A 12006-nucleotide genomic window follows, 5' to 3' on the forward strand; every position below is an offset into this window, starting at 1 on the left:
GACAGGATGCGCTTGACTTTGACATGTCTGGTGATGGTTGCGTAGACAATTGTGGGAATCTCATTTCTTGCCGGGGTGCGGTGAACGGCACCTCATCCAAACACTTATCTCGCGGAAACGAGATCTCCTCAGTAATTCTTGGAGACAAGGAACTCTACTGCACGGAGTCGCCCGATAGCTTGGACAGTGTGGAAAATCCCGCCCTTTCTAAACTTCAAGGTGCCTTGGACGGGTTCTGCGCTGAGGAGGGGAGGCGCGCCTGCGGACAAGGACTGAATGCCTACTGCAATGCCGACATGTTCGCGCGTTTCGACGTGGGAACCGCGAGCCAGCAGAATAAGGAATGGCGCTGTTATGTAAAGGAATCTCTAGATTTCGGCATGTCCGGTGAGGGTTGTGTGGACGATTGTGGTAACGTCACATCTTGCCTTGGTGCGGTGAACGGTACCTCCACTACACACCTCACTCGGGATGCTCAAGTTAGAGAACTCATTCAGAAAAAGAAATCTGTAGGGTGCACACAGCAAGGAGAAACAGGGAGTGAGGCCCCAGCTCCAGGGCGAGAGCCAGAGGTTCCTGCAGGAGTACCGGGCACCGAAACGGCTGGCAAGGGTCTGAAGGTCCCTCCAAGGGTAAGGCAAAACTGTAAACATTCCACGAGATCTAGCGAAGTGGTGCTGCCCCTGCTTTATCGACGAACCATGCGTAACATTTGTGCGTGCTTGCAGGTCCCAGGTACTGGACACCTACAGCATGTTCTTGATTCCCAGTGTATGGTGGAGGTTGCCAAACTCTGTATAGCTGACGAAAGCAAGTGTGATTACGCCGTGGCCCGTAGGGTTGGCTCGAGATGGGATTGTTACCTGTATGGTGCACTTGATGATTCTCATTCAACTGATGCTTGTACAGACGACTGTGGCAATGCAATAACTTGCCCTGGTGTTCCGAAGGCTGGAGATACCAGCGTCACAGAAAATTCTGATCTCAATGCAATGGCCCAACAGTTCTCAGAAGCCACATGCAAAATGAGCGTAAGTGTTGCCTTCGAATATCCATAATTGTTGATGGAGCTAGTAACGTTCGGCTGGGGTGTCTTTAGTCTCGCTGGGTGGGTCAGTTCAGCCGAGGTGAATACGGGCTGGTTTGCATGTCGTATTATACTGCTGGTACTTCAGGAAAAGCAGGAGTTGAGGGGGATCCACGCTCATCAACAATGAAGAGACAATGTACTGACTGGAAGAGGAGGATTGAGAAGCAAATATCATTTATTGATAAATAAGTGCGCACCCAGCTGCCCAGATGACAAAAGTTATTTGTGTACTTTCCAATGCGCACCGCCATCGGCCAAAATGCCCTTCGTCCCACCTCACATTGCCAGGGTGTGAAAGCAGTGAGCTTATTCTCACTGACGCGGACATTCCGCATCGCACAAACATATGTTGCACTTCATTCTTAATTTTGCAGCGATGTCACTCGACACAGCGAGCGAAGGCTGTCTTGCAAAACAAAACAGCTTTTCTGAGGCCAGAAGGTAAAACTGTCTTCGAATCATGCCATCTACGCAGTTTGTACATGCCAGCGGACAGGAGCATACCGACCAAATCATCAGTGATGCTAGATTGGCGTTTTTATGGATACATATCCTTTCAAAGCTTTAACCGCCACCTTTGCGACAGGTTGCCTGATCGAAGAACAGAAACCCGCAGAATACTTCAGTGTCGCACATGGCATGGTGCGATGATCCTTGCGACGCCGCTAAGTATTGTGTAGCAGTAACAGTTTTGCGGTGCTGCTGGAACAGGCCTGGAACGTGCAAGCAAGGATTACCTCGTGTAGTGGGAAACCAGGAACGTGCAACTGACTCGTTTGTTTGCTAACACACAAGCGCATTTCGTATAGATAATAGGACACTATTTATACGTAGTTTATTCGTGCGTTGTTTTGCCTCGCTTTGGTCCACAATGACACACCGTTTCCTATCAAACGGATCCGTACTCTTGCTAGGTAGTAGCTCGTGCCGAACGTCTTCTTGCTCACGAGCAGCAGCACTTAGGACTATCATGGCAGATAAGCTAAGGTATCGTCACAGAAGCTTTTTAAAATATTCCCTGGGAATTACGTCGATGAGCCGTACGTTTTCGTTTGTTTCGTTGAAGTTAGGTGCACAGGCGCTGAAGAGCAGAGCACCAGTAACGAAATGCATGCATTTAATATTCTGGTAAACCCACTGGCCGCTAGCAAGATCAATCTCTGGATGAGGTTCGCTAGCTGTGTGCGCAACCTCCTATCTGCGCAGACGACCTATGCTTCATACCGTTTATTTATACACGATCCCTACATAAGTTAGTCATGGCAAATCCAAATACTCCAAGGTATAACGAGATCATTGACAATGACCATAAGAGCGACATGCTGTACTAGATATGGTCGATAATCACTATCAAATTGAAGCGTCTCTGCAGGCCAAACTATACTAGTCTGTGCATTCCTCAGGTGCAGTGCAAATGTGGCTGTGGTACTCCGAAGCCTCTCCCGTGGAGTTCCCGCAGTCATGCGTTCGTGCACACTTGTGCAGTTTGAGGTACCATGGGGAGGCTGAGCAAGAACACTTCTTTAGGGCCCTGCATTTTCAACGCTTGGAAAAGCCGTAGTAACGACACCTTGCACACCGTTTTTCACCGACTTCAGGGACGACGCCATGTGAACTTCCCACTTACATTCGTTCTCTCAAAAGCACGGATTTGTCCACTGTGGCAAGCTTGCTCCTCTGCAATGTAATTTATGTCTTTCGACTAAGCTCTGCGTTGCCCATGGCCAACTGACATTCGAGATGCTACTGTTCACATAGAAGTGCTGTCAATTAATTAAATCCTGTACGGTGCGTTGCTCCCTTCCCAGAAGCCACACAACCGCTTGGAACAGTCCTGTAGACCAATCTTGCAGCGCACATGAGCCTCACGCCTGGCCCTTCAGGACTGTCTGCCCCCCTCAAAGGCATCAGGAGACTGGAGGTGCTTTTGTGTAAACAAAAATCAACGAAGCACGGGAAGAGGTTCGTAAAGGTTCTTAAAGGATATACCGGTGTTTCACACAATCTACAACTACAACTCATCTCCATTACTAAAAACCATCGTGTTGGTCCCACCAGTGTGATTCTTACCCAAATGCTCTCAAGCAAAGATCCACCATTCACCATGTTGGATTAAAGCGTACGTAAGTAGCCCGTCATCCATGGTGCCTCCGAACAAGCACTATCACGGCAAGCATTGAAGAAAAACGTCTACAAAACTATGGCTATATGTTGAATCGCTCGTCTCCTACACTGAAACCTATACTGCAACCTATACTGCAAACTCATCAGTGTTATGCATGCTTGTGTGGGCTAAAGCATTTTCAATGCAGCACGAGGCGGACCTTGTCACATGCGCCGTGCCAACACTGCTACAGCACTACAGCACCACTTTTGTTCGTTGAGCGAAATATTCTTGCGACCACTCGCAGCACTACGCTGACGCTAAATTCTTGGCAAGCCCTGTATATAGGCGCACTAACGTATAATATCAGGAAGCAGCCCAACCAGCAGCCGAGTATTGGCACCAGGGCAAAGCAAGGGCCCATCGTTGCAAAGCAATCCGCAACCCACGATAAACAAGCACACAAAGCATCCTGCCTTAGAAGCTGCCGTGTTCCATTGGGCAATGAACCTGCACTGCGCAACTTCACGGGACGTACAGAGCAGTACGCTATAGCAGTACTGAGCTGGGCTTATGCCCAAACCAAGGCCTACGGCTCTAGTAAAGCAACGTTTTTGTATTGTCTGCCTATATCGACCCTCAGGTCTTGGGTGTTGATTTAAACGCCCGGAGGAATTCCGGAGGTGAGGGAGGCACGCCACTCACCGTCATCGCCTCATCCCCACTACACCGTGGCGCAGGGAGCGGCGGACCGGCAGTCTCCTTGGTGGTGGGTGCTGCTAATGAGTCTCCATGTTCCTCATCCCTTATCAGCAACTCTGGGACGGGTGGATCCGATAGTGAAGACTCAATTTCTGGTGGGGCAAGTACAACACTTCTGTCGCAATCTTCGATAACAACCAAGCCGTGCGGGCCCATATCCGCCTACACGCAAAACGCTTTAACTTCCAACAACCAAATCAAGACACATACCTTCTGCAAGTGAACTGCTACTATCCCAACTTATCTGGCTTGAGAAGCATACTGAGAAGTGACACAACCGCCAAGAGTTGCTTACCAAAGCTCTCTCGAAAAACTGCAGCCGCCTGGAGAGGAAATCGCTGATCCGCGTCAGAGTTGCATTCCGCTGAAACAGTGCAGAAATGAGATGCAATGCTACTGAGATAGCTTTCAAAATAAAACACAGATAACACCACGGCCTCTCAGTAGGACGCTCCAAGCGCAGAAGGCCCGGCATCGGAACTGCCAAGCTTTGTGACTGCCCAAGCACGAGTTTGCTTCCTGCACAACAGAACGGTAACTTACAACAGCCAGTTCCTCGTTTTTCTGATGCGCTCGTTTGGCCTGTCGCTCCAGATTCTCCAAGATGAGTGAACCAACCCCAGAAGCGTCCTATGCACGGAGAGGAACACAAGCCAACAGTCGTACATAGTGGTTTTGCTGAATTTGACGACGATCTAAACCTACAAATGCGTGGGCGCAAGCGGGCGCAATAATGTGCCTACGTCTCCGACAGCCTGAATGCTAGCTTCTCTCATCTCTGGGTGGCGGCTCAAGGTCTCTGTTGCTGTCCCAGTTTCGGTCCTTAAACAGACATTCTTGAGCTTCTCCTGCGCGACAAGCAAGACACCGCAAGTCGCTGGTTACTGCGGGCTGCACGCCTGCAGCACGTGCGCGTACATGCGAATACAAACAGAAAAAACATAATCGGAAAGCAATGGGAGCACACCTCTGCCATGTGAAGGGCCTCTTTCAATGATTCCTGTTCGGCGATGGCAGCTGCTAAGTCGGCTTCCAGCTTTTGCACCCTCCGATTGCCTTCTGCTACCTCAGCGCGCGCTGCCTCGAGCTGCTTCACATCCACAGTGTCCTGAAGCAGCTGCTGGAGGGCTTGGAGTTCCTCTTCCACACTTCGCAGTCGCAGGTCCTTCTGCTTGCTGGCTTCCTCCTGCCGCTCCAACATCGCATTAACCTCTCCTAGCCTATCTCTCTGACTGGCCACATGTTCATCCAGCTGTTGCTGCAATTGCCTTGCTAACCGTTCCTTCGCTAGCACATCTCGTCGCAAATGAGATATCTCCTCCTCCATCGCCGCCTGCACTTCAGCTTCCGGCGTGCTCCGCTGTTGCAGAACCTCGTCTCGCTGGCGTTCTAGGGCTTCACAACGCTGTTCCAGTTTTTGCACATCCGCATTAGCTGCCAAAAGCTGTGTCTTCATAACAGCTACCTCCTCTCGCTCTCTTTCAAGGGCGTCCCGTTGGTTCTCATACTCCTCTAATTGCTGTTGCTCCTTCAGCAGTAGTTGCTGTGCCTGATTAAGTTGATCAACCACAGCAGCATTTGCTGCAACCATTTTCGCGCTCTCTTCGTTCCAGAGCTGCTCAAAATGACTGCGGAGGACCTCCTGCTGCTCTTGCTGCTCCTGCTGCATGCGTTTCTGCAATTGTTGCTGCTCCAGAGCGTGCTGCTCCCGTAACTGCTGCATCAGCAACGCGTGTTCCTCCTGCTGCTGCTGCAACAGCTGGTCACGTTCCTCCTGTAGCCTTCCACGTTCTTCCAGTTCTACCTGTTGCAAAGCTGCCAATTGCTGCTTTAGGTCCTCCTCGTGCTTCTGTTGCAGCAAAATCGGCTGTTGAAGCAGCTCCTCACGTGCTGCCTGGAGCAATTCCTGTTGTGTCTGCAACTGCGCCTCCAGAGTCGCTATCCGTTCTTCCAGCTCACTCCTTTCCCTAGCTGCCTGCTGCTGACCGTTGTCGTAGCCTTGCTGCAGGCTTTCGTGTTGCTTTCTTAAAGCCTCGTGCTGTTCCACCTGCTGCTCTAGAGTCGTCCTTTCAGCCTCAAGTGCAGACGTAGCATCACGTAACTCCTTCTTGAGGGACTCTACCCGAAGCTCAGCAGCAGCTTCGACTTCCTCCACCTTCTTACGTAGCGTGAGTTCCCACTGCACTTCCTTTTGTTCCAGTAGCAGGCGCGTTTCTTCTGCCTGCCGCTGCAGCTGCTGTAGCTGTTCACTTGCCGCACGCTCCTGCTGCTCCAGCCTGCGGTGGAACTGCTCCGAATCCTCCTGCTGTCTCTGTGTCATAAGTTCGTGCTGTTCCTCCTGCTGAGCTAGTTGTTGCTGCAATGCATCCACCTGCTGTTGCGCTCGCTCCACTTCATCGTGGCATGCAGCTCTGATGCGCTGTTTCTCCTCCATCTGCTTCTGGTTCTGCTCTTCTTGCTGCTTGAGCAGTACAGCGTGTTCCTCAGCAAGCTTCTGCAGTTCCACTGAGTGTTGCTGCCTCAACTGTTCCAGTTCAGCTTTGTGTTGCTCCTGCTCTTGCCGGTGACTTACCACTTTCTCGTTCACCTCCCTCTGTAGCTGTTCCACCATGAACTCTCGAGCCAGCAACTGCCTTTCAAGACCTGCATCACATCAACGCACCTAGCAAGTGCTGGTGCACACAGATCCTGCCGCCTTTTAGAGAAGTGCAGCAACTGGGCTCCCAAACCCAAAACTCAGTTGCAACATCCAGCTCAATGGCAACTGCAAACTACCTTCTTCGCGCTGGCGATGTTCCAAAGCCATCTCGCGCTGCTGCTGTTGCATGCTGGAAACCCTCTCCAATGCATCTTGCCTCTCCTTTAGGGCGACCTCCACCTGCTTCCGTTGCTCTTGTTGTTGATGTTGCAGCTCCTGCTGCAGCTGCTCGTTCGCAAGCACTCTGCGTGCAACCTGGTGAAGAAAGGGCACAGCCACAAGACACACCACAATAGTGCTCCTAAGCCTCTGTGGACACCCGGGCTGAGCAATTCTGTTTGTGTAAGGATGTCCAATAGCGTGATGATAGACCAGCAGCAGGTCGAGTGGTGCGTGTCGGCTGCTGCTGAGCCACTGCATGCAGCAATGCCTCAACGAATTAAAATGCGAAAAACGCAGGCAATTCGCCAACAGACTCCCGTTCTATGTTTCCTTCTTAGGAATTAGTTCATCCTTCCCACCTCGCTCTCCGCCGCCTCCTGTGCGGCTTCAGCTGCTGCTTTGGCGGTAGTGGCAGCTGCTTCTCGCTCAGACATAACCGCTAGCTTCTCCTGCAGATCAGCCAGAAGCGCCTTCTGTTGTTCCGTTTCCTTATGTAGGTTTCCTAGTTGCTCCTTTGAAGCCACGAGCTCCTCCTCCCGTACTTGTGACTGATAGAGCAATTCTTTAGCCCGCAGCTCATGTTGCTGTTGCGCCTGCTGGAGCAGTGCCTTGCTGCGGTGCAGCTCCTGCTGAGTATTGTCTAGCTCCTGCAGCGTGTGTTGCCGCTTCTCAAGAGCCGACGCCAACTGTCCCTCCAGGTCTGCCGCCCGTGCACAGCTCTCTTCCATTCGCCTGCTGAGGTCATCGTGCATGCGCTTCAGGTTTGTCAGACTCTCCTGTTGTTCCATATGTGCTTCCTGCAGCAGCAGCTGCTGCTGCAGGAACGGTTCGAGAGATCCATGCTGCTGCTGCAGCTGCGTGATGAACTGTACAACATCCGCGTCGAAGTGCATGTCTTCCTCTTGCAACTGTCTGTTTCGTTCCATCTGCTCCACTAACATATGCGTCAGCTGCACACAACATGCCACCGGTAGCGGCGCAAGCACCAACGAATCTGGGTCTAGAGAGCGACATCTGTTGGAAACACACAAGCCACCCACATGCCACGTCACTGCAGAAGCAAAGCCATTAGCAGCAGGGCATGCAACGGAGCAAGCAACACTGTTGCGAGGGAGCTGGTGACGAATACTGTGGCCCTGTCTCAGGCCGCCACCGGGTTACACCCAGCGGATAGCAAGAAGGTATGGACGTACAGCAGACACTGCACCCTGGGCCTCTTCTAAAGCCGCCTCTGCATCGGAGACCGCACTGCATGTCGGCGAGGGTTGTGGCTCCGAATCGTCGCCTATAGGAGATGGGAACTCGGCAGTAGCAGCTCCAAGGGCTTCCTGTAGAAGCTCTGCTGCCCGCTGGCGCTCCACCAAGGGACCCTCGCCGCTCAGAAGCTGTTCTGTCACCTGTTGTATTCTTGCTGTGAGACAGGCATTCCGAGAACGCAGCACCCCCACCTGCTGCTGCAGTGCAGCCAACTGCCTCAGTGTCTCTGCGCTGCTCTTCTCCAGATCCTGCACTGCCCGTGCAAATCCAGGTAGGATGTCTTCCATAAACAGACCTTGGTTCAGCTGCTGCGCTTGATGGCGTTGCTGTTCAGCGTGCTGCGGCAAATGGCAATGCTGTTGCACCTCGTGCTGCTCCAGCAGCAGCCTCTCTTCCTGCTGAAGAGATGCTGCGGGAGATACCGAAGGGCCCCAAATTTCCGACGGCGGAGGGTGGGAGTTGGACCTCTCTGACGCCTCGTCCGTCTGTAGCGAGGCGGATCTGTGAATCTGCTCTTCACCTGCATCAGTAGGAACGGGAACAGTAGCACCAGGATCAGCAGTAGTAGCTACGCCAGCAACAGATGTTGCTGTAGCACCGTGTGGAGATGGCCTCTGGCTGTTCCTGGAGAGCATACTGGCTCGGCCATCTGCTTCGTTGCGCGGGTGGCCTTCAGACTTCGGCGAGGCTCCTGTGCTACAGCAGCTGCTGCTAGACCCGCCGGGGGCGGGCAATGCCAAGGCTTCATGGTGTAGCTGCTGGTCGATACACTGCTGCTCTGGCTGCTGCTGCTGCAGCTCCACCGGCTGCTCCTCCGGCTGTTCCCTCCAGGGAGCAACTACGCCTACTTCTGGAGTCAGTAACTCCCCTTTGCCGTTCAGCTTCTGCAAGGGGAAGGCAGCAACTACCTCAGAGGCAAGTGAATCTTCGATTGCGCGGCCACTTGCTTCGTCGTACTTGAATTCGGCTGCTGCCTCAGCTGTCTGCTGGGCCACTGTCGCAGGGGCAGCATCTACGGGTTGCATGCAAGGCTCACGAAGAACAGCAGCAGATGCGTCGGACTCTTGAAGAAGTGGGTGCTGCCCGCTAGACGGCCTGCCACAAGGGCCTTCAGCGGACTCCCGTTCCTGATCTTGAAGCATCAAAGCTGCCACCCCATTGCCTTCCTTGCCTACTGCTGGAAGCAGGCCCTCCTGCTCTTGCTCATGCAGCAATTCTTGCTCCTGTGACAGCTCCTGTTTCCGTGAGCGCTGAACAGACGCGAACGTTGCCTCTGAACCTGGCTGCCGTTCGTCAACAGTCTGCTCCACGCCATTTACTTGGAAGGACAGCTGCTGCACTTCTTCGCGCTGCTGCTGCCCTACACTGAAGGACAGTGCACTTGCCTCACCTTCCGGCGGGGAAGGGGCGCCGGTGGAACACTGGGCTGAAGCATTTGCTCGCTTGATTGGCTCAATCTTCTCAGTTGAAGGCTCCCCCTGTGGTACCGGTTGCTGCTGCTGCCTTACTTGATGCTGCTGCTGCTGCACCTGTGTCGCAGTCCAACCAGGACCCTCACTAAACGGCGGCTCCGAAGACGCAGCTCGAACGCGACATCCTTCCTTGCATTCACTTCCCGTAGCCACTGCGCCTTCATGAGCGGATGTGTCTGCTGCTGCTTCATGCACCCTGTTGTCAACGGGCAGGGGCCCTTGTTCAGTGCGCTCTACATGCTGCTGCTGTGAGTCATCCAGCTGCCGTGGCATCCTATACGGAGGCATCACAAAGGTTAGGGGCCGTTTGGCGGACTCCTTGCTGCCGCTGCTCTTCGTGGATAACCCTGGAGTGGCAGTATAGAGACTCGCTGCGCCACGGGTCCTGCAGCAACAAATGCACAAGGCACTTGTGATGTCGCCATCACACCAACCGATGCAGGAGGAGCATGCACAGTTCGCAGCATTCCGTTTTATGTTTTATCCTTACCTCATTCGCCGAATGCCACCCACTGGGGGCGACGCATTGTCAGGCTGTTGACGTCCTACCGTTGCAACTGCAGCAGGGGGAGGGGGAGGGGTGTCCTGCTGCTGCGCAAGGTGTTCTTCGCCTCGAATTAGCCATCTTTTCAGTTCTTTGTTGTAGTAAAACTGGTTCTCCTCTCCCAGCTGAACAGAGGCAATTCAGACGCACGTCATCAGTGAGATTGCGATTGCGGGCAATGGGGTACCTCTGCTGACCAAGCATGTTCCCCATAAGTTGCTGTATACCAACAGAAGCTAGATTTTACAGCTTACATGAGCATGCGTAGCCTTTCCCTCGCCCTCCCCTTCATCGCCACCCCTTCGGAACAAACGCCAGAGGCCTGCATATTAGCATTCAACACAGCAGGCCGGCCCGTTATATACTCAAAAGGTCGGAGAGAAAACTTTTGTCCCTATACACCGGCATACTAGACTGTTGAAGCACCTGTAGACATCGCCTGAGCTCCTTGGAGCACTAACGCGCGCAGTGGATTTGCAGTTACTCCCCGGGCGGCTGTCGGAAACTCCGCATTAGCTGGGGAAGGGCTTCTGCAGGACCCGTTGTACAAGTCTCTGTGGCTCCCGCTGGCACCAAACGCTCGCCCTCAGAGCACCACAGCGGTGGCAGCAACTCTGGAAGCAGAGCGTTGTTGTCACTCTCCGCTGCTGCCCGTGCTGCTGCTACGGCTGCTGCTGCTGCAGCTGCGGCCGGCGCCGCCTGTCTCCTGCACGAAGTTCCACCACTGGACCAGTTGTTGACGCTTACGCCAATAAACAAAGGTAAAGGAACCAAGAGGGGGAATAGAAGTGGTGAAGGCATAAACGCCTCTCGGCCTGCATGTACCTCAGGGCCGCCGAGGCCTGGGAATTACGCGTTCACCCCCCTCCCGAGTTCAAAATATCCCTCGCGTTGAACACAAGATTAAATGGGTATTAAGGAAGAGTTAAACTCCGCATGTCCCGCAGGGCTTTTACACCTTTACACCCTTCCCGGCAACCAGAGTCTTCTAAGTCTTTAATTGAACGCTCCGCCGCCGTGGCGCCGCCGTCACTGCGAGTGTAAGTCCTCATAGGTAGATGTCTGTTGCACATTTTGCAACAAGTTGTACATTCTGATAAAAATACTTTCACGAATGGAAGCCTTTGGCGAGAGCTGCTTATGGTTCCGACGTCCACGTATGGCAGCCGGAAGTCGCACGAGCAAAGGGGCTGCTGGCCGACGGAGACAAACTGTAGGGAGAAATGTGATAAATCGGTATGAAGGAGACATTTACAGGTATTCCCTTCTGATAAAGTGCAGAAGTGGTTTATTGGGATTTTGTTGAACGCTTAGGACACTGCTTGCTTTTCTAGCGTGTCGGCCTTCATATGGGCCAACAACAACAGAGGCAAGGGCAAGACTAGCAGCGCAGTTGAACGTTTTGCACACGTGTCTCAATTGCTATGCTTAAGTGTTGCGGCCATCAGCATTTAAGTAGGACAATGCTTCCCTCGTCATTGCTGTCTCCTACGGTGCGCCTGCTTGGGACAAACGCACACGGATATGAACATCTGCGCACTATAGCTGCTGATTGTTGCCCGTCCATCAGCCCTCTCTAGGAGAGAAAAGCGTCAACAGGAATGACGCTGGTTTACAAGACGTGAAACAGTCTACCCAAGAGGCACACATAGAAAACGACGTGATGACTGCGCCGCACCCTCATAGCGGAATTCTGCACGTGGCAAAAGAGAAATACGACCCTTTTATATACCTTCAGTGCGGCACCAACCTGGAGTTTAGTTGTCGCAATGAGTCTCCCGTCGTGCAACTGACAAACACCCTAAGAAGAGCCTCTGCAGAAAGTAGCATATTCCGACAAAACGAGCTCATTTGCACGAACGGTGTTTTTCTCAAGTTGACACGCACTTAAGTGTGGTGTGGTCTGAGTAGACTGAG

At 52.9% G+C, this 12006-nt stretch overlaps 2 protein-coding genes across 2 annotated transcripts; one reads left to right on the top strand and one right to left on the bottom strand.

Annotated features, from left to right (window-relative positions):
* On the top strand, window positions 1-1217 carry EMWEY_00017850 (hypothetical protein; the record flags this gene model as incomplete). Its single annotated transcript, XM_013479976.1, has 3 exons — window positions 1-632; window positions 729-1031; window positions 1176-1217. Coding segments are annotated over 3 exons (977 nt in total), but the record flags the coding sequence as incomplete, so codon positions are not given.
* Window positions 1218-3547: 2330 nt separating this feature from the next.
* Window positions 3548-11141, bottom strand: EMWEY_00017860 (plectin, putative; the record flags this gene model as incomplete). The annotated part of the gene is made up of 12 exons (XM_013479977.1): window positions 3548-3709; window positions 3900-4118; window positions 4252-4320; window positions 4500-4586; window positions 4700-4804; window positions 4924-6599; window positions 6732-6909; window positions 7176-7867; window positions 8024-9930; window positions 10036-10214; window positions 10344-10411; window positions 11054-11141. 12 exons carry the CDS (start codon window positions 11139-11141, stop codon window positions 3548-3550), a joined length of 5430 nt encoding a protein of 1809 aa, XP_013335431.1.
* Window positions 11142-12006: the final 865 nt, after the last annotated feature.

This window comes from Eimeria maxima, genomic scaffold (genome assembly GCF_000499605.1).
Source record: "Eimeria maxima Weybridge genomic scaffold, Emw_scaff150, whole genome shotgun sequence".
NCBI classification, from domain to species: domain Eukaryota; phylum Apicomplexa; class Conoidasida; order Eucoccidiorida; family Eimeriidae; genus Eimeria; species Eimeria maxima.